The sequence below is a fragment of the Dendropsophus ebraccatus genome, chromosome 7 (assembly GCF_027789765.1).
Source record: "Dendropsophus ebraccatus isolate aDenEbr1 chromosome 7, aDenEbr1.pat, whole genome shotgun sequence".
Lineage (NCBI taxonomy): Eukaryota > Metazoa > Chordata > Amphibia > Anura > Hylidae > Dendropsophus > Dendropsophus ebraccatus.
This window is the reverse complement of record NC_091460.1, coordinates 70,647,532-70,669,163: the sequence shown is the minus strand read 5'-3', so window position 1 is coordinate 70,669,163 and position 21,632 is coordinate 70,647,532. Positions and strand designations below refer to the sequence as shown.

General features: G+C 41.9%; 1 protein-coding gene across 3 annotated transcripts in view; it reads left to right on the top strand.

Moving 5' to 3' along the window:
- TRAPPC11 (trafficking protein particle complex subunit 11) overlaps nt 1-21,632 on the top strand; it is a 39,069-nt gene that overhangs the window by 5,125 nt on the left and 12,312 nt on the right. For all 3 annotated transcript variants that reach the window (XM_069977765.1, XM_069977764.1, XM_069977763.1), the window contains exons 3-21: nt 609-778; nt 1,736-1,806; nt 3,130-3,244; nt 3,734-3,833; nt 4,527-4,600; nt 4,778-4,874; nt 7,958-8,091; nt 8,181-8,328; nt 8,634-8,727; nt 9,161-9,240; nt 9,525-9,603; nt 15,998-16,052; nt 16,422-16,567; nt 18,640-18,701; nt 18,789-18,921; nt 19,047-19,177; nt 20,164-20,319; nt 20,899-21,086; nt 21,169-21,317. In XM_069977765.1, coding sequence (XP_069833866.1) covers nt 609-778; nt 1,736-1,806; nt 3,130-3,244; nt 3,734-3,833; nt 4,527-4,600; nt 4,778-4,874; nt 7,958-8,091; nt 8,181-8,328; nt 8,634-8,727; nt 9,161-9,240; nt 9,525-9,603; nt 15,998-16,052; nt 16,422-16,567; nt 18,640-18,701; nt 18,789-18,921; nt 19,047-19,177; nt 20,164-20,319; nt 20,899-21,086; nt 21,169-21,317 — 2,182 coding nt within the window. The remainder of the gene's footprint in view (nt 1-608; nt 779-1,735; nt 1,807-3,129; nt 3,245-3,733; nt 3,834-4,526; nt 4,601-4,777; nt 4,875-7,957; nt 8,092-8,180; nt 8,329-8,633; nt 8,728-9,160; nt 9,241-9,524; nt 9,604-15,997; nt 16,053-16,421; nt 16,568-18,639; nt 18,702-18,788; nt 18,922-19,046; nt 19,178-20,163; nt 20,320-20,898; nt 21,087-21,168; nt 21,318-21,632) is intronic.

The following is a 21,632-nucleotide window of genomic DNA, read 5'->3' as shown; positions in this document are numbered from 1 at the left end:
CCCCTAATTATCTACTTAGCAGAGCCACTGTGACCTAAAGTTCACTCTAAAAGGACAGAAAGCAGATCGCTCCATTTATTGTGTGTTGGTTGTGCTAGTTTCCTGCAGCCTAGATCTCACTGAAGAAGAAGAAAGCTGAGTTGCAGCAATCTAGCACAGAGCCATCTGCTTTTAGCTCTGTACGCTGTTTAGATCTTGGCGCAGTGGCTCTGTCGAACAGCTGGTTAGTGGGGGTGCTGGGTGGCATAGGCCTACAATCATAAAGTCACAGGAAATCCCTTTAAATGAGACAGTTCTGCAGTACCAGACATGGCCACTACAAATTGTATGGAGCTGCATTTGGTAAACAATGATGAGGCCTCAGCGCTTCTTTGACTCATCACCCAGGACCCTAACAATAGGCCATTAATATTAATATTAAAACCCATTTAAGGAGCAACTGGTGAGTTGTTGCCCATAGCTTATCCAAATAGCACAGTCAATCGGCTAACACTGATTAAATAGTAACTAGCGCTAATCAAAGTTAGTGCCATAAATGTATTGTAAGGTTATAACTGGGCTTAATCTTTTAAACTCATCAAATCACCATTGGATTCTGTTTTCCACAGAGAACATCATATGAATGGTACATCCCCAAAGGCATTCTCAAGACTGGTTGGATGAATAAACACCTCAACCTGGTGCCAGCTCTGGTCGTTGTGTTTTATGAGCTTGACTGGGATGAGGCTCAATGGAAGGAGAAGCAGTCAGAATGTGCAACTCGAGTGGAAATTGTGAGGTAATGACAATGCAAACCTGCAGACATTAAAAAGATATTCTCACCATCAAAAGTTATCTTCTATAGCTGATTGGTGGGGGTGCTGCTGCTGTGGCCCCCACTAATCCTGACAATGTCCTTAAAAAAAAGGGCAGCAGCTGCATGTATGTACAACGCTCCATTCAATCTCTGTGAGGCTTCCAAACCTTGCTGAGCTCAGGACAAATGCCAGCGTTTTTTGGCAGATAGTTTATACCTGGCATTTATAGGGATGCTTTTGAGGGCCACTGCATGATGAATCATAATGAGAAGCCCATAAACTGGAAACTAAATATAGACTAAATATGTTATAATGGAAAGGGATGTAGGTCCTTAAAAATATGACACATAAAAAACCTACACATATTATGTTATGAAGGGGTATGCACCTTTCTGTAGTTAATAGGTCATATGGACAAGGACTATGATGGTGTGAGGTTGTGAGCCAACTCTTTTAACAAACCACAAACTCATGTAAGCACAACTAGGTCAGGACAAATTTTAAAGCAACTCTGTACTCACAATCTGACCCCCCAAACCGCTTGTACCTTCAGATAGCTGCTTTTAATCCAAGATCTTTACTGGGGTCCGTTCGGCAGGTGATGTAGTTATTGTCTTAAAAATAACTTTTAAACTTGCAGCCCCGTGCCCAACGTTAGTATCTGTGCCCTAACTTTGCACCACCTCTCTGTCCCTCCTCCCCGCCCTCTTCATCATTAGGAATGCTCCAACAGATTGTCTCCTATTCCCCACCTGTGGCAGCCTGCAGTGTTCAGCTTTAAGAAAATGTTCCAGTGGCATTCCTAATGATAAAGAGGGTGGGGAGGAGGGACGAAGGGGTGGTGCAAAGGTAGGGCACAGATACTCCAATGTCACACGTGTATATGCTGCAGCCACAGTGTTCAGGGAAAAACGTAATAGTTTATATTTGTTTCACAGGCAGAGCTTGCAAGGAAGAAACACAAAGGTAGCAGTGGTTCTCATTCAGAAGAAAACCCCTTTACCTCCAGGTACTAACATGGATGGATTTATTACTTATAAATGCAACTTGTCTGTGTAATGCTCAGTGCAAATATATTGGCATATGCATGCATTTAATTTATTCTATATTTTATGTGTGTGCAAAGGTACATATGTAGAAGGGAGAATACAAGTCAGTATGGAGCCAGTAATAGGACCTCTTACACAGATGTTATTTTTAAACATTTGTTTGTTACTATTAAATACATAGTTACATAGTGTAAAAAAGACACCTGTCCCCATGTCCATCAAATATTATCTCTCTGTCTCAATTGTACATTCTTCATTATCTACATATTATATAATCATTGTCCCTTGTCATGAGATGCGTATCTAGGCTTCCTCTAAATGCTGATATAATACCTGGTATTAGCAGCTCCTGGGGCATGGCATTCTATTCTATCTATTAAGTACCTATACTGACACCTAAAGCACCTTACCTCCACATGTTACCAATGTCCCTTTGTACAGTTCTTGGAAAGAATAAAGCATGTGCTAGCTCTTTGTAGCTCTTTGTAACATATTATATCACCATATATAACATATATAATATCACCATATTATAGTGGATATGTGAAAGGGGAATGTGAGGTAGACTCAGGTACTTAGCCTGTCCCATAGGTTGGAGGGTACTGGCTGTGTATGCAGTTGACTGTGAATAATACTAACAGTTGACTGTGGATAATGCCATGGATAATACTAACAGCAGCTTTTCAGGTTAGGCATAGGAAGCCCACCCTGTTACACAATCCCCCACGTACTGCACCCCTGCATGCACAATTGGAGGGTAATGCTGGGATTGTCTTACATCCGGAAAAGGGTTTCACAAGGTTAATAAAAACAAATTTCTTTAAAAATAAATTAGAAGTTCAACCCCCCTTCCCTTACTATATATTATATGAAAAAAAAATCTAAACCATAAAAAATAATGGTTACCTATGAAAATATGTTGATAATTCTTCATGAAAATATAAAAAAATAGAACTAAAGTAATAAAAAAGTTGTCAAAGTCTAAAAAATGGTTACTTTTGTGGTACCTCTCGTCGCCCTGAACAGTCCGGGCATGGCAGAACACTGAAGTGCAGTAGAGTCTTCTGAACGTGCCTCTTGAAAAGCATTTAATAGGAAGCTCTGTTACAGGCATTCCACGTCTGTGTTCCGTGTGGATCGTGTGAATGCGGCCTTAGTATAGAGCTGTTGTGAGATATAGATTTTATTATTGAAGTATATTATTTCAGCCAGAACTTACCTACTCAAAGGAATGTGTGTTGGTTGTGTGCTGTCTTATTGTCATATTTGTTTTTTATGTGCAGGTGAAGACCTCATTGCTTCTGAAAGAGCTGCTGCCCTATGCAATGCCTGTGACCTGTCAGGGAAGTCTCTGTTTGTACTGCCACACACTGATCACTTGGTGGGCTACATAATCCGGTATGTTACTATATTCTGCGCTACATTTGGAGATATCATTTGGCTTTATAATAAACAGTTTGTGAATTGTGTAGTACAGTGTTAAAGATTATATTAATAATCTTGAAAAGGAGCCTTTGAGCAGGTTTGAGCCCCCAAACCAACAAAGAGGAAGCAGAGAAATCTTCCTAAGCCTGCATGGCAACAATAGTACAGCTTATCCCAATCTTGCATACCTTCCAGTACCTATGTCACAGTTAGATAGTTTTATGCTGCCTAAACCCATCCTGGCACTAGATATATACTAGCTAAGATGCATTCATTGTTGGAATTCAGATCCTAGTTCTGGGACTGCAGCGTGTGTGGCCACTGGGTTGCTTTAACCAGCGTATACACATGCACATAGAGACTTATGAACAAGAACTGAAGTTATTTATATACAATGTATACATTTTTTGAGTGATGAAATGACAAAAAGATTTTTTCATTTTTCTTTTATTCCTCCTTTAGATTGGAGAATGCTTTTTATGAGCATGCCCAGACCTACTACTATACTGAAATCAGAAGGATAAAATCCCACAAGGAGTTCCTAAATAAAACCACTCATCAGGTAACTTGCTTGTGTGTTTTCTGTACTTCTCATGTTTTGCTTTATTACTTTAGTGGTCTGTCTGGTTTTTCATTTTATTTCTATGTCTTGAATGCTAACAAAAAGGGAGAGCTCTTTATGTGCAGAATGCTCTATTAAACATTGTAAGATCCCTCAAATTCAGGTAGCTGTCTCTGGGTCCTCCCGAAATCTCTCATAAGGTTGGGTTCACACTGCGTTTTTGCAATCAGTTTTTTGGCGTGTTTTTTTTTTTTTTTTTTTTTCCATCCGTTTTTTGTGTACGTTAAAAAAACGTAGCCGTTTTGATCCGTTTTTTTTTTTTAATACTGGAATTCAATGGAAAACGGATGCACACACATGCAGATGTTTTTTTTTCAATACGTTTTCCCAAAACGGATTGCAAAAACGTAGTGTGAAACCAGCCTTACTTGGCTTGGTACATAGAAATAGTGCGTGTGCAGGCCTGACAAAAGATCCATTATGGATTCATTGCTTGCTTATTAAGATCATAAGTATCTAGTGTCAATTTATATGTAAAGCAAAATCCCCATCCAGAAAAGATGAAGTTTTTTCTCATGCAGGTGGTTCTGCATAAACACAATGTCCATGTTTTGCAATATTTTAGACTTGGCTCAGGATTTTCTTTGGTTATCTCACTGCTGCACCACATTTTACATTTATTCTCAATTACAGCTGCTGTTCGTCAGGCATCAGTTCAAGATTGCATTCTTTAGTGAGCTGAAACAAGACACACAGAATGCCTTAAAGTAAGCACCTTAAAGTAGCTTTATGTGAAATAACATTTACAGGGCTGTACTTTTATGTCAGGCATGATTGCTACACAGGAGTCTTCATTATATTTTAGCTTGGTTTTGGTGAGAATGAGTATATTTGTATAGTCAGATGAATATTAGCATTTACTTAATGTAAACAAATATATCCAGGAATTACAGGACGGCTTATAACTTGGTGCATGAACTGAGGGCACATGAAACGAACATGTTGGAAATAAAGACCATGGCTGGATTCATAAACTATAAGGTGAGCCTGTAAATATATTTGTATATAAACCATTGCAAAGGAACCTAATTTGGGATCCATCCATACTAGAGGTTTATAGTGATGCCCCATTACCTTATGTTACAGGAAAGGAAGGCTAGAGTTTGATATTTATATTTTCTGTTGCTGGGATGTCCCCTTTTTCATGGATTCCTGAGTCCATCTGTAAAGGGAAACTAACAGCAGGTTAAAAGACTCTAACCTGCTGTTTTGTTCCCATAGCACAATAAGAATGAAGGTAATTTTCTTACTCAATATGGTAATTAGGCAGTTTGGTGCACTTGGGACGGGGCCACTACCTTGTACTGATGTACTGATCTGTCCGCTGTCTGCCGCCTCATAACTATAATTATAGTCACTCTGACCATTCATCACTGCAGAGTGCTGGATGATAATTCATGAGAAGAGGCAGGAGGGGCCAATCGGTGCTTTGAAGGCAGTATTCCCACCCCAGTGCTTCAGACTGCCTAATTCCCATATTGATTCAACTGAAGATTTAATGAAGAGGACACTGAGGATGAAAGTAAGAAAATTACCTTCATTCTTAGTGTCTGGTTTGCTATGGGAGCATAATAGCAGGTTAGAGTCCTCTAAGCTGTTGTCAATTTCCGCTTAATAGCTTATTTTTCTGCCTAAACAATGTAATAATTTCCTTCAAAGCGTTGTGGAGAAGCAATTTACATATCTTATTAGTGAGCTGACCCAAGTGCCGGTGGGTTTCCAGACATTTTATCTTGTTTTTGTTCAATAGTAGTTACTATGTAGTTTCTCCCCTAGTCCTCGAGTTGTCATTTTTTTTTTTTGAATTCAGAAAAGGTATTCCATGTATCTCCATCCCATCTCAGAATAGCAATGTGAATGGAGGCTGCCATTTAACTCCAGTATCAGAATGCAGTTGAGAGAATGCACAATCTACAATGCTTCCTTTTGAAATCCAAAGTTTTATCCAAAAGTTCTCATACAAAAACTTACGGGATATAACACAGGTACATCACAGGTATAGACGCCATGAGGGAGATCTAGCATTGGGAAGAACACCAAAGCAAGTGAAATTTAAAAGGTCACACTCTCTTTTTCAAGTCTAAGAAGTGCATCCAACCACAAAGATTTAACACCAGAAAGCCTCCTGGGTTACATTAAAATTAGCAAAGATAGATAAGATATATCTACAAAACAGTATACAGTGGTACCTCGGTCCTCAAACTGCTCTGAACTCAAAACTGAACTTTGAGTTCAGAGCAGCTTAAGAACAATATTTGACAACAATATTTTTAAGGAAAGTTTGCTTCAGTTCTCAAACTCTTGCTTGGTTCTGATGCACTTTTTTGAAGTTCAGTAATACCCTGGTGTTTGAAAGCATCTGAATTCTAACTGTTCAGTATTCAAACAAAAGTTTACCCGGAAGTAACGTTCGGAATTCAAACGTTGCTCGATATTCAAAAGTTTTTGCGAGCTTGGATTGTGGGTTGTATGTGGCAAGTTTAGCAATGGAGAGGCTTCACACACAGTACAGTACCGTATAGGATTGCTGGAGTGCATATAAAATACAGTAGTAGTAGAGTCAGTGCACCACCATCTCCCATTGGTTACAGTGCTGGGATGGGGGGGGGGGCTCTATACAGTAAAGGATGAGTGAGGACTTGGTGACTACTGTACTATAGTTCCTGGTTTGGTTGAACATTTTTTGTTTAAAATGTCCTGTACAGTATAGTGCTGCTCTGTACTGCACTGCAGTAATTAAACTGGTCACTTTTCAAGGTAATAAATGATACTGTAGTTAATTATTGGTGGGTGCTGAAACCAATTAAACACATTTATATTATTTCCAATGGGAAAACACTGGTCGGTTTTCAAACTGATCTGTTCTCGAAATGTCCCTGTATTATATGTTCCGAGTATTTGTATGGAAACTTTTGGGTGAAACTTTGGGTTGCAAATGAAGCATTTTGTGATGTTAGCATCAGGATGATGTTAGTTGTCAGCAAGGAGGACACACTTCCCAACTGGTTGAGGAATCCATGCTGCCTAAGGCCGGGTTCACACAGCATATAACACCGGCCATTCTGGCTGGTTGATCTTCATTTCTGTGTGCGCTCGCATCCCAATTCACCATTATACACAATGGAGAGTGCGGCCGGAGCCACACTTTCCATTGTTTGAACTGACATGTCTGTGCGGCCCCTATTCCATCATTAGCTGCAGCACAAAATTAACATGTCAGTTTTTTGTGCGGCTGGTTAGAATGCCGGCCAGAGCGTATACTATGTTTATATGCTCCAACCGAAATTCCATGCATTCAATTACAAGGTATGTTTTGCATAAACCACGGCTGTTGTTGCAAATTGCAACCACTGCCGTAGTTGCAAATTGCAACAACAGCCTTAATTTATGCAAAAAATATGTTGTGTGAACATGGCCTAACACTGTGTTGCCTAGAGCAGCATTTACATTTACCAGTCCTGGTGCTTGTAGTCGAAAAACAAAATAGAGGACAAGGCACTACTATATCTGTAAAATGGGGTGCTCAACCCAATATGACATGAAAAAAGCGTATAAGTCAACAAAAAAAGAAAAAGCCATGTCACACATACAGGGGTGGCACATCCCCAAAGAAAATGATGGAATAGACTGTATGTGAAAGTGAAAAATGATACAGATTTTATTAGTGCGCAAAAACTACAAAGTGCAAAACATACATGATAAAATCAATTAAAACCACAACATACAAAGGCCCATGTTGAATGGACATGGAACCAGGACATACCGACACGTATAAATATTATGATCCCCCTATGGCTAATGGTGTTGAATCACAACAAAAATAGTGTAATAATGTCAGAGTATAACCAATAATGTCTGTATAAATGACTAAGCTCTATGGACACAAAACAAAAAATAATGACAAGAAGGGTAAGGAAAGATATGGGAGCCAAATAAATAAATCAAATATCACCAGGGGGGGAGTCCAGGGGGGAATTCACATTTGTTTGGTTACTAATATATTCTCTAATGATAATCTGTTGAGAGTATTTCTAACATTTTATATATCTTCTTTTCTCCTGCAGATCTGCCGCCTGTGTTTCCAGCACAACACTCCTCTGGATGCCATTGCACAGTTCAGAAAACACATAGATCTGTGCAAGAAGAAGATAGGCAGCGCTGAATTGTCTTTTGAACATGCAGCTTGGATGTCTAAACAGTATGCACTTCTCTATGTAATGGCTTTAGCTTTCTGCTTAAATATTGTATATGCTATTGAGTCTAACAGCATTTTCTTTTGATATAAAGATTTCAAGCTTTTGGAGATTTATTTGATGAGGCTATTAAGCTTGGACTGACGGCCATCCAGACCCAGAATCCTGGATTCTACTACCAGCAGGCTGCATATTATGCCCAGGAACGCAAACACCTAGCAGGCCTACTGTGTAGCCATGATGTACGTTTTTATTTTCTTCATCTTAATGTATATGTCATTGTAAAGTCCTAATTTTCTGACTTTTTTTTTTAAGATCAGCTTCATCCATGTACAGTGTATTATATACCAGTAGGAGTCATCTAAGCCATTTGCTTATTTGTGTTTTATAGTAGCTCTAGTATAGTTGATGCATAGGTCAGTATTCCCTGCCATGGATTTTCTGGATTTAAACTGGACAAACTTTAAAGGATTTCTTTTGTCTGCTCTACCATTGCTTTGCATTGTCGAAGTGTCTTTCATTGTATTGTTTTGTATTGCATGTTTAGTCCTCAGTAGCATATCCTAGTCCAGATCCTCTGGAGACCCCCACTGGAGTGTTGGACTTCTATGGTCAGAGGGCCTGGAGACAAGGCATATTGAGTAAGTCAACATTGCTTTAAAACCTTTATTTGTATCCCCTTTTAATTACCACATTATGCACTTTCAGCAAAAGGGATATTTTGTGGCTTAATAGCTACCTCTGCAAGACAGGAAAGGTTTTCTATGGAGATTTGCTACTGCTCTGGACAGTTCCTGTCACTGGCAGAGGTAGCAGCAGAGAGCGTTGTGTCAGACTGGAAAGAATACACCACTTCCTGCAGGACATTCAACAGCTGATAAGTACTGGAAAACTTGAGTAATCTACAAACCTGACACCGGTTAATTTTAAAACTATTGTTTTTCTTCAGAGTACCTATTTAAACTGAAGTAGCTATCTTTATTATAGTCCATTATAAAAGAGGATTCCACATTAGTCAGCTGTAGTCTTACTGCTGGACACACATTGTTAATGTATATTCTGGGCTTTTCCTAGGTTTTGATCTTTCTGATCCAGAGAAAGAGAAGGCAGGAATACTTGCATTGCAGCTAAAAGAAAAAGATGTCATCCACTCGGTAAGCAGAGTTTGTTTTTTCTAAAGGTATGTCCACACTAGATAAATAGTCTACATTCAGGGTATATGTTGGCATGCCAGCAGAATGGTATGTCAACGTTTACCGCGGCATATCCAACTACAGTAGACTGAATGTAGTCTGCAAATGACCAAGATTGGTCTGTTTTGTGATCCTCAAAACTGTGGTTCTTCTGCTGGTTCTACTTACAACATATACCTCAAATGTAAAGACCACAGCCTTTGGCAAGAGAGGATTACTTTACTTTTGTCTCTTTTCTTGATTAGGAACTTATCATCAGCCTCCTCAGCAATGCTGTAGCTCAGTTTAAGAAATACAAATGCCCACGAATGAAAAGCCACTTGAGTAAGTACTAACATTTATGAAAAGCTGTCAGTTATTATTATTATTATTTATATTGCCTTGGTCTTTAGCTACAGTGTAAAGAGAATTATTGGAGAACTTAAAAGGGAAGTCCCATGAAAATAAAAAGCAAGGCAAGCAGGGTGCGGGACCTTAATTAGCAACGTGTATTTACCGGTCCTCATGCCTCCGTAGTGCCACTCCTCGGTGTGTTGCTGACAGCCGCTAGCTATCATTTTCATCTGGAATCTGGCTACATCATATACTCAGCTCTTCCAGCTGTACATCACGGCCTAGTGTCCTGCCTCAGTCTCTTACTGGCTGACTTTGCAGCTGGAAGAGCTGTCAGCTGGACCCATGAGTGCTGCTACAGGGCACAAGGATAGGTAAGTATTCTTATTATGTGCCTGCATGTTTATGGGGCTTCCCCTTTAAAGGGCAGCTATCACTAGATTTGTGGTGCCTTAAATGAGTGCAGCATAAACTAGTGACAGAAATATTGAACAGATTAGTTTATTACTTACATCATTCTGTTCAGACGTTCTTCTAATATGCAGGAGAGTAGGATTCTTGCCACACCCCTCCCCCCGCCCTCCAGGTGGGCGGAGTTTTCTGTTGCTCATGAATATCCAGGACCTCCATCAATCGTGAGATTGGGGGTGGGGGGGTCTTATTCCCCATAGTATGCATGCTGCTATTTATTTACTTGATATGCTATTGCCGAAGAAAGCCAAGTACATTACTCAGATATCTTTGGCGAATTAATGGAGTGGCATCTCATGTGCCTGGCCATTGCTCCATTTACATAGTTTGTGTGAGTTTTGGGAGACCCAGCAGTTTTAGTGTGTTAAATCTTGGGTTAGCTATTCCCATCTCATGGCATGTCACTAGAATATGCCATCCCTTAATGATTCCTTGTCGGACTCCTGGGACTCCCACAATCCTGAAAATAAAAAGGCATACATTGCTTCCTTCCAGTGACATGCCATCACTTTGTGAGATGGGATCTTTTAACCCCTTGCCTCTAAAGCCTGTTTTGGCCTTAATGACCAGGCTCATTTTTCAAAATCTGACCTGTCTCACTTTATGCTCTTATAGCTCAGTGATGCTGTAACGTATGCTAGCGATTCTGAGATTGTTTTTTCGTCACATATGGCACTTTATATTAGTGGCAAAATTTGGTCACTACTTTGTGTATTTTTTGTGAAAAACATCAAAATATCATGAAAAATTTGAAAATTTTGCATTTTATGAACTTCTGAAATTCTCTGCTTCTAAAAAAGCAAGTCATAGCACATAAATTAGTTGCTAAATCACATTACCAATATGTCCTCTTTATTCTGGCATAATTTTGAAAACATATTTTACTATTTTAGGGTGTTACTGGGCTTATAAATTTATTAGCAAATTATCACATTTTGTGAAAATTTCCAAAACTGATTTTTTTTAGGGACCAGTTCTTTTTTTAAATGGATTTAGAAGGCTTGTATACTGGAAACCCCCATAAGTGACCCCATTTTGGAAACTAGACACCTTAAAGAATTAATCTAGGGGTATAATGAGCATTTTAACCCTACAGGGGCTGGAGGAAAGTATTCACAATTAGGCCGTAAAAAAATCGAAAATTTAAATTTTCAAATAATATAAACGTTTAGATTAAAGTTTCTCATTTTCAAAAGGAACATGAGAAAAAAAGCATGCCAAAATTTGTAACGCAGGTTCTCCTGAATACAACGGTACCCCATATGTGGGCGTAAACCACTGTATGGGCACACAGCAGGGCTCAGAAGGAAGGGAGCGACAATTGGCTTTTTTAATGCAGATTTTGCTGAAGAAGTTTCTGAGCGCCAGGTGCGTTTGCAGAGCCCCTGTAGTGTCTGCAGAATAGAATCCCCCCAAAAGTCACCCCATTTTCGAAACTACACCCCTCAAAGAATTCATCTTTGGGTAGGATGAGCACTTTGACCCCACAGGTATTAGAGGAAAGTATTCAGAATTAGACAGTAAAAATGAAAAACACGAATTTTTCCAATAATATGTTTGTTTAGTTTGAAATTTCTCAATTTCACGAGGAACAAGAGAAAAAAAGTACCCCAAAATTTGTAACGCAGGTTCTCCTGAATACAACGGTACCCCATATGTGGGCGTAAACCACTGTATGGCCACACAGCCGGGCTCAGAAGGGAAGGAGCGCCAATTAGCTTTTTCAATGCAGATTTTTCTGAAGAAGTTTCTGAGCGCCAGGAGCGTTTGCAGCGCCCCTGTAGTGTCCGCAGATGAGAAACCCCCCATAAGTCACCCCATTTTGGAAAGTACACCCCTCAAGGAATTCATCTTTGGGTGTGGTGACCATTTTGACCCCACAGGTATTAGAGGAAAGTATTCAAAATAAGACAGTAAAATTGAAAAACTAGAATTTTTCCAATAATATGTTCGTTTAGTTGGAAATTTCTCAATTTCACGAGGAACAGGGGAGAAGCTGCATGCCAAAATCTGTAACGCAGGTTCTCCTGAGTAGAATGGTACCCCATATGTGGGCATAAACCACTGTATGGGCACCCAGCTGGGCTCAGAAGGGAAGGAGCGCCAATTAGCATTTTCAGTGCAGATTTTTCCGAAGAAGTTTCTGAGCGCCAGGTGCGTTTGCAGCGCCCCTGTAGTGTCAGCAGAATAGAACCCCCCCAAAAGTCACCCCATTTAGGAAAGTACACCCCTCAAAGAATTCATCTTGGGGTGTGGTGACCATTTTCACCCCACAGGTATTAGAGGAAAGTATTTAAAAGTAGAGAGTAAAAAAGAAAAACTCAAATTTTTCCAATAATATGTTTGTTTAGTTTGAAATTTCTCAATTTCACGAGGAACAGGAGAGAAAATGTACCCAAAAATTTATAACGCAGGTTCTCGTGAGTAGAACGGTACCGCATATGTGGGTATAAACCACTCTATGGGCACACAGCAGGGATCAGAAGGAAGGGAGCGCCAATTAGCATTTTCAGTGCAGATTTTGCTGAAGAAGTTTCTGAGCGCCAGGTGCATTTTTTAGTGCCCCTGTAGTGCCAGTGTAGTAAAATCTCGCCATAAGTCATCCCATTTTGGAAAGTACACCCCTCAAAGAATTCATCTTGGGGTGTGGTGACCATTTTGACCCCACAGGTATTAGAGGAAAGTATTCAAAAGTAGACAGTAAAAATGAAAAACTCGAATTTTTCCAGTAATATGTTCCTTTAGTTGGAAATTTCTAAATTTCACGAGGAACAGGAAAGAAAGCGTACCCCAAAATCTGTAACGCAGGTTCTCCTGAGTAGAACGGTACCCCATATGTGGGCATAAACCACTGTATGGGCACACAGCCGGGCTCAGAAGGGAAGGAGCGCCAATTTGCTGGAGCAAAACCGCAGCTAGAAACAGTTATTAGAATAGCGCAGTTACTAAAATACAATAAAAAAATTAGATTACAGGTAATGTGGGGTGGTTACGGGTAATCTGGGGTGGTTCCAGGTAATCTGGAGGTGGTTATGGGTAATCTGCGGTGGTTACAGACAATCTGGGGTGGTTACAGGTAACCTGCTGTGGTTACGGCCAACGTGGGGTGGTTACGGACAATCTGGGTTGGTTACGGATAAACTGAAGTGCTTATATGTAATTTGGGTTGGTTACGGCAATCTGGAGGGGGTCTTTGGCAATTTGGGGTGGTTAGAGGCAACGTGCGGCCGTCAGTGGCAACGTGCGGCCGTCAGTGGCAACGTGCGGCCGTCAGTGGCAACGTGCGGCCGTCAGTGGCAACGTGCGGCCGTCAGTGGCAACGTGCGGCCGTCAGTGGCAACGTGCGGTCGTTACGTGTAATCTGGCGTGATTACGGGCAACCTGGGGCGATTAGGGGCAACGTGCAGTGGTTACGGGTAATCTGGTGTGATTACAGGCAACCTGGGGCGGTTAGGGGCAACGTGCGGTGGTTACGTGCAATCTGGCGTGATTACGGGCAACGTGCGGTGGTTACGGGCAATGTGCGGTGGTTACCGGCAACGTGCGGTGGTTACGGGCAACGTGCGGTCGTTAAGTGTAATCTGGCGTGATTATGGGCAACCTGGGGTGGTTACGGGTAATCTGTTGTGATTACATGCAACCTGGGGTGGTTAGAGGCAACGTGTGGTTGTTACGGGCAATCTGGCATGATTACGGGCAACGTGCGGTGGTTACGGGCAACGTGCGGTGGTTACCGGCAACGTGCGGTTGTTACGTGCAATCTGGCATGATTACGGGCAACGTGCGTTGGTTACGGGCAACGTGCGGTGGTTACGGGCAATGTGCAGTGGTTAAGTGTAATCTGGCGTGATTACGGGCAACCTGGGGTGGTTACGGGTAATCTGTTGTGATTACATGCAACCTGGGGTGGTTAGAGGCAACGTGTGGTTGTTACGGGCAATCTGGCATGATTACGGGCAACGTGCGGTGGTTACGGGCAACGTGCGGTGGTTACCGGCAACGTGCGGTTGTTACGTGCAATCTGGCATGGTTACGGGCAACGTGCGGTGGTTACGGGCAACTTGCGGTTGTTACGGGCAACGTGCGGTGGTTACGGGCAATGTGCGGTTGTTACGGGCAATGTGCAGTGGTTAAGTGTAATCTGGCGTGATTACGGGCAACCTGGGGTGGTTACGGGTAATCTGTTGTGATTACATGCAACCTGGAGTGGTTAGGGGCAACGTGCGGTGGTTAGGGGCAACGTGTGGTTGTTACGGGCAATCTGGCATGATTACGGGCAACGTGCGGCGGTTACGGGCAACGTGCGGTGGTTACGGGCAATGTGCGGTTGTTACTGGCAACGTGCGGGGGTTAAGGGGAATGTGCGGTTGTTACGGGCAACGTGTGGTGGTTACGTGCAATCTGGCGTGATTTCGGCCAACCTGGGGCGGTTATGGGCAACGTGCGGTGGTTACGGGTAATTTGGGAGTAAACTGCAATTATTACTATAATAAAAAGTGTGTGTGTTTTTTTTTTTGTGTGTTTTTCACTTTTTGTACTTTATCCATTCATTTTCACTGTATTACTATGATTACTGTGATATTTTCTATCACAGTAATCATAGTTTAGTGACAGAGACCAAATTGGTCTCTGTCACTTTAAATTTTCAGAGCTGGACGCTTCTGGCGCACATGCGCACATCAGAAGCAGCCAGGACACCGAAGAGGAAGGAGCTCCAGGATCAGGTAACGTATAATGGGAAGGGCGGGTGACTGGGGGACGGGGGTGACTGGGGGGGTGGGGGGCGACTTGGGGGGCGACACTGTAACACTTTTTATCCCCTGTCACCAATGATTTATGGTGACAGGGGATAAAAAGTGCCGGCAGCACTGGGAACAGGCGATCGGCGGTATATAGTATATACCGCCGATCGCCTGCTCCGGGACCACACGGGGGGGGTCCCCGATCACTGCCCCATGCTCTCCGCTACCTCCGGTGGCGGAGAGCATGGGGCTTTGATCATTCTTTCATTTCCATCCCTGCGAACAAACATCGTTTGTTCGCTGGGATGGGGGCGGCCATCTTGGATGTGATGGCCGCCCGGGGAGGGAGCGGGTTAGTGATCGGGGCACTAGGGGGGCTGATCTGGGGTCTGATGATTACATTTTCATCTCCCCCCACCGTGGATTCACGGTGGGGGGAGATGAAAGCTGTCGGCGGCGCCGGTACCGGAGATTGCCGATATAACGTTGATATCGGCGATCTCCGTTACCGGCGGCAGTGGAAGGGGGGCCAGGGGACACTGTGACAGTGGCGGCGGGAGGAGGCAACGTCCTGCAGCCTCCTCCCGCCGCCCGATCACCGGCAAACACCACATCTCCCCCATAGACGCTGCGGTCGCATCGACCGCGGCGTTTATGGGGTTAACTGCCCGGGGGGAGCGTGGCTCCCCTCCGGGCAGAGGCAGCGGGAGGATGTGGTGTGATACTGCCTCCTCCCGCTGCCCGATCTCACTTACGGGCTGCGGGGGGAGGCAGGAACAACATGACGTTTGGGGAACGTCATGTTGCATTAACTACCTACTTTACATGACGTTCCCCAAACGTCATTTTGCGGCAAGGGGTTAAGGAAAACATGCTTTAAAAACAAATCTGATCCTGCTGGTTTCTTACAGAACCACAACTTGAATTGACCTGGTGTTGCCCATTTGACCCTGCTTTTCTTCCCAGTTTGGGTTATGTCAGAGAGGATGACTGTAATCCTTAGGGAACCAGCAGTGCTCGTTCCTGCTTTTGGTAATGCTGATTCATTAAACATGCATGGCTCTTTTAGTCGCTGTTTACAAAGCCATGTAGTTGGCACATTTATATTCCAGATAATGCAGGGGATTCACATGTATGATCTATGACTGTTATTTGTTTCCTTTCCTTTGCAGTGGTTCAGATGGGTGAAGAATATTACTATGCGAAAGATTACACTAAGGCCCTAAAGTAAGTTCTAAACCTTTAGAGAATCACTGAGTTTTCAAAAAACTTTTCAGATGTCCAACGGACCTGTCAAAAAGTCTTCATCTGTTCGAGTCTTGGTGTTCATACCCCGAATAATGGCTAGAACTAGTAGAGAGAAGCACATTAAACTTTTGACATGTCCCTAGGACCCAAATAAGTCGATCTAATGAGCAATATTACGGTGGTATACAGTTAGCTGATAAGTACATAATAATTGCATCTAAACCACCAGTGTGTGTGGGGCAATGTTTTTTATCTAGCATGGGCTCTTTATCAATAGGAGCTGTCTTATAAGTATGCTCACTTGCAGTATACAGTGTAACATTTGCTATATGTATATTTTTTGTCCAGATTGCTAGATTATGTCATGTGTGACTACCGCAGCGAGAGGTGGTGGACCCTACTCACCTCTATACTAAGCACAGCTCTAAAATGTGCTTATCTCATGGCACAGCTTAAAGACTATATTACCTACTCTCTGGAGCTGCTTGGAAGAGGTAAGAATTTTCTATGTTTGTCCCTGTCACAGAGACCATTTAAAAATTGATCGGCTAGGAGTGTTAAGACCCCCACTACGTCTAGATATAGCCAAGAGAAGCGCACAATAGATTTATAATAGATCTTGTCTCGTAGAGAGACAGAGATTGCAGTGAGCTTAGGAGTGAAGCGTATAACTGTGTACTTCTCCTGGCCTGTTTTAGACATTGGGAGAATTTGAACATTTAAATGTTTTTATGACTTATCAAAAGTTTTTTCTAGTGATTGAGGCACTTTTAATAATATGGTTCGATTCTTAAATAATGGTGACATCAACCTGTCCATAAAATGTAATGAATTGTATTTTCACAGTCATTTTAAGTTCACAGTCATTTAGGGAGGGGGCGCTTGAAAAGAGCAAAATTACTTTATTAAATGTGGATCCGTGCTCCCTGGTAACAGTAATTGGAGATGATTTAGCCACCAAAGCCAATCTGTTCAGCCCCTAGTGATGTTCTAACAATAAAAAAGGGTACCACTGCAAACCTATGCATGTGAGCAATGCTCTAAACCAGACCAGAAGAAAGAAATATGGTTATCTTTATACCAACAATCCTTGTAACCAACAATGCATGACTAATTGAACATATACATGCCTATATTAAAAACAATTTAAATTTTGCATAGATGGCTGGCATGGATGTGATCAGCCTGCTGCACTGCAGAGGTTTATGGAAGCCCAGGTTGCTTTAATAGCAGCCTTTAGCTTACCTGCATTGTTGGGTCTGGTGTCTCTCATCTTCCTCTTGACAATACCCCATAAATTCTCTATGGGCTTAAGGTCAGTGGAGTTTGCTGGCCATCAAGCACAGTGATACTGTGGTTATTAAACCAGGTATTGGTACTTTTGGCAGTGTGGACAGGTGCAAAGTCCAACTGGAAAATGAAAATCCCATCTGGATAAAGCTTGTGGGCTGAGGGAAGCATGAAGTGCACTAATATTTCCTGGTAATATATCCTTGGCCTTGATAAAACATAGTGGACCTACCCCAGCAGATGACATGGCCTCCAAACCATCACTGATTGTGGAAACTTTACACTAGACCTCAAGCAGATCTGACAGATCTTTGAAGCCATAGCCAGGAACAGAACAGGGAATAGGTCATAAAGGAAAGACTGAGATTTCTCCTCTTCTCAAATTCATTCCTGGCTTTGGCTTCAAAGATCTGTCAGATAAATCTCTCTGTGTAAAGGCACCCTTAGAGGCCTTTCTAAATGCGTAGGAAGCCTTTGCAGGTGTTTTGGGTTAATTATTCTAATTTTCTGAGATAATTTGGGGTTTCCCTAGGCTGTAAAAGCCATAAACCAAAACAGAAACAAACACTAGAAAAAGTTCAAGTTTGTAATGACTCTTAAGGCCCCGTGCACACGGAGCAAAAGTGGCGGAATTGTCCACCATGGAATGCCGCCAGCCTCTGTGTCATAATGACACTCTATGTGAGGCTGGGGCGCTGCATCTCCTGGCGCTGAAGAATGAACATGTTCATTCTTCAGCGCGGAGAGACCCTGAGAGATACGGCGCGTGAGCCTTCCATAGAGTGTCATTATGACACGGAGGCTGGCGGCATTCTGTGGTGGACAATTCTGCCTGCGGAATTCCGCCACTCTTGCTCTTTGTGCACATGGCCTTATAACAGGGATAGAGAACCTTGGCTCTCCAGCTGTTGTAAAACTATAACTCCCATCATGCATGAACAGCCAAAGCTTTAGCTGGAGGGGCAAGGTTCCCTACCCTTGTGGTATAATATAGGTGTTATTTTTAAATTGAATTACTGAAAAAACTTATTGAGATGCACTTGTAGTCATGTATATGTTCAACTTGTTTTTATGTCTGCCATTATATTGTTTGTTATAAGGATTGTTGGAATAAATATACTATTTTGATGTGCAACCTGTGATAGTGGTGTACACAGACTCACAAATCTTCCATATGAACATTTTTCTATAGCATTATTTAGTCTAATATTCTTTAAAAGTTTGGATTACAGCGTTGTTGTTTTTTTTATATATTTTTGTGCCATTTTCCAAACAGCATCAACATTAAAAGATGATCAGAAATCCAGAATTGAAAAGAACTTAATAATGGTGTTAATGGTGAGTTTACATTTATAAACTGAGCATTTAATACTAATTTTGTGTGCTTGATCCAAAGTGATCCAATTTATTTTCTATATTGTGCAGAATGAAAGTCCTGATTCAGAGCCAGACTGTGATGCATCCATGGTGAAACTGGCACAGCGTTTGTGGGCGGATAGAGTTTCCTTGGCGGGTAGTAATATGTTTACCATTGAAGTACAAGACTTTGTTCCATTCGGTATGTGTAATGTGTAGACTTCTGTATACAATACTTTGTGACCGTATATGGTTTATAGTGGACTTGTGTGTTGAAATTAAACTTTCTTTCCTTTCCTTTTTTTTATTTCAACTTTTGCTGTTCAGTACAATGCAAAGCCAAGTTCCTGGCACCAAGTTTTCATGTTGATACCCCAGTGGAGCTGTATGTCTACTTAAAAACCGATTGCCCACATCCTATTCGTTTCTCCAAGCTCTGTGTTGGATTCAGCAACCAGGTAACATATGCAAGGTCACTGTCCAGCTGTGTAATTTAAACAATAATACCTGCATAAAGTATATAGGGAATGTGTCCGATTGCTAGAGCAATACACTCTGTAGGAGTTGCTAAGCAGAGTGATACATAGCTTTGTCACTTTGTAATTTGTGACCTCTGGTCTTTTAGGTCCATGATAAGCAGATCATTAGAAATAATTATTTACAATATTTACTGAATCTTTTCCCATAAAAATATATATATCAATCTGCTCAGCTCCTCCTACTTTATAGCATGAAGCCGACAAATTGGAGTGCATTTTCAATGTAACCTGTTCCTTAAAGGGCTTTTTTTACCAAACACTTTTATTGCTTGTTGGCTATGCATGCATGTATGGTGCAGAAGTGGCCAATCTCTTTTAAAGCAAAAGAGAAATATAGAAACCAGTGAGCAACACACCACCCTTCAAACCTGTCACTGTTTCTCCCTTGTGCTCTTCATAAAGCTGTGTCCCATATGCTGACTATAGCTTGTGCTAAATGGCAATCCATATGCTGCTGACTTGGAAGGAGTTCTATGTAGCTTCTTGGCCCTATAACTGAATGGAGTGAAGGTGATTTGTACGTGAGCCGTACAATATGACATTACACTGTAAAGCCCTGCACTAGTATTTTAGCAAAGTACAACCAGATTGAACACATTAAAGGGGTTGTCTTGGAAAAGGTTTCCTGAATATGCCCAGGTTGCATCTTATTATCACACTTAGTGTTATGGTTGGCACTAAAGTTGCTACTCAGCCCATCACTGGCCACAGAGGACCCTCCTGTGATTAGCCAAGTGGAAATGATGGAGGTGGCAGGGGAACGAGGGAGGCGATTACAGGCTTTCTTCTTTCATCATGCAGCCAGGGCATATTCAGAAGAAAAATATATTTTTATGGACAAAATATTGAAAATATTGTTACATTCAGTGTACTATACTTATTATATGTTGCTTTTTTGTGGCAAGGAATACAACCAGTACTGTGTGGTGGAAGAACAGTACCAATCTAGTGATATATTGGAGCAGTCAGCACAAGGAACCATGTGCCTGGTGCCTGGAAAGACTAGAAAGTTCACATTTAAGTTTGTTGCAAAACCTGAAGATGTTGGTAAGAAGATTGAGGTGAGTGGCAGCAGAAGTATTTTGTTGTCAGGTATGCATAAATCCAATCCAATTTACACTATAATACAGTCACAGCTAGTGACTTGTATGTTTATAACAAAATTTGGACTTATCTTATTCTGACCGTAAGAATATATAAATTTTACACCTAGATATATTAAAAACCTACAATAATATTTAAATTTAATACAGCGTGTTATATTTCCCTTTAGATTATTGGGGGTTTCCCTACCTAAACAAGGACAGGTGATAAATGTCAGATTGCAAGTAGTCCCACCACTGGGACTTCCACAGATCACTAAAATAGAATGCCACCATTTCTCCTCACTGCAGTTGTGCAGGAGTGTGAATAAAGCAGTGCCAATGCATGTGCCCAGTTGTTCTTTATAGTTTTGGGCTGATGGGAATAGTTTATATCAGAGGAGGTGTGCAAGCCCTCCCATTTTAAAAAGATTGAAGGCAGGATTTGGCACGGGTGGTTGTGTCCGCGCGGGTGGTTTCTGTAGGAATCTCTGTGTCGATTCCGTAGTGTGAACAGGACAGCATGATAGTCTGATTAATATTTTTTCCACTTTCCAGATCACATCAGTGGATCTAATCCTGGGCAGTGAGACAGGCCGCTGTGTCATTCTGAACTGGAGGGGTGGTGGAGGAGATGCTGCCTCAGCTCAGGAAGCCATCCAAGCGTCTCGCTCCTTTAAACGCAGACCGAAGCTACCTGATACTGAAGTGCACTGGGATAGCATCATAATCCAGAGCAGCACCATGTAAGAGATAAGTGCTGAGGACTATCTGGGACTAATCCTACTGTACTAGAAGAAATTTCTAAACGATGTCCATTTATTTTAGGATTATTTCCAGAGTACCTAAAGTTTCAGTGCTACTGCGTCATGAGCCGCCAGCACTAAATAATGAGATGTACTGCCTGATGATCACCATACAGTCCCAAGAGGACACGGTCATCAGAGACGTGAAGCTCACAGCAGGACTCAAACCAGGTATTCGGTGTTGTCTCTTCTATTAGTATGCATCTAACATGTGCCAAAGCTGTTGCTAAAATTACTGCTATACTTCCATACCTCTAAATGCTGTTTATAAACCATCCAGTCACGTGCTACAGGTGCATTTACATGTATGAAATGGGTTTTCATAGGCTGAGAAACTTTTCTGCTGTGCGTGCAGTTTTCTCAGTTTTAGGTTACAAACACACTTGGCGGGTCTGCAGCGAGTCTCCATGCTGCGTTTTTGCAGCGAGACTCGCTGCAGATCCCGGCCCTATGCTTTTAATGGCAGACAAACACGCAGCAGGGATG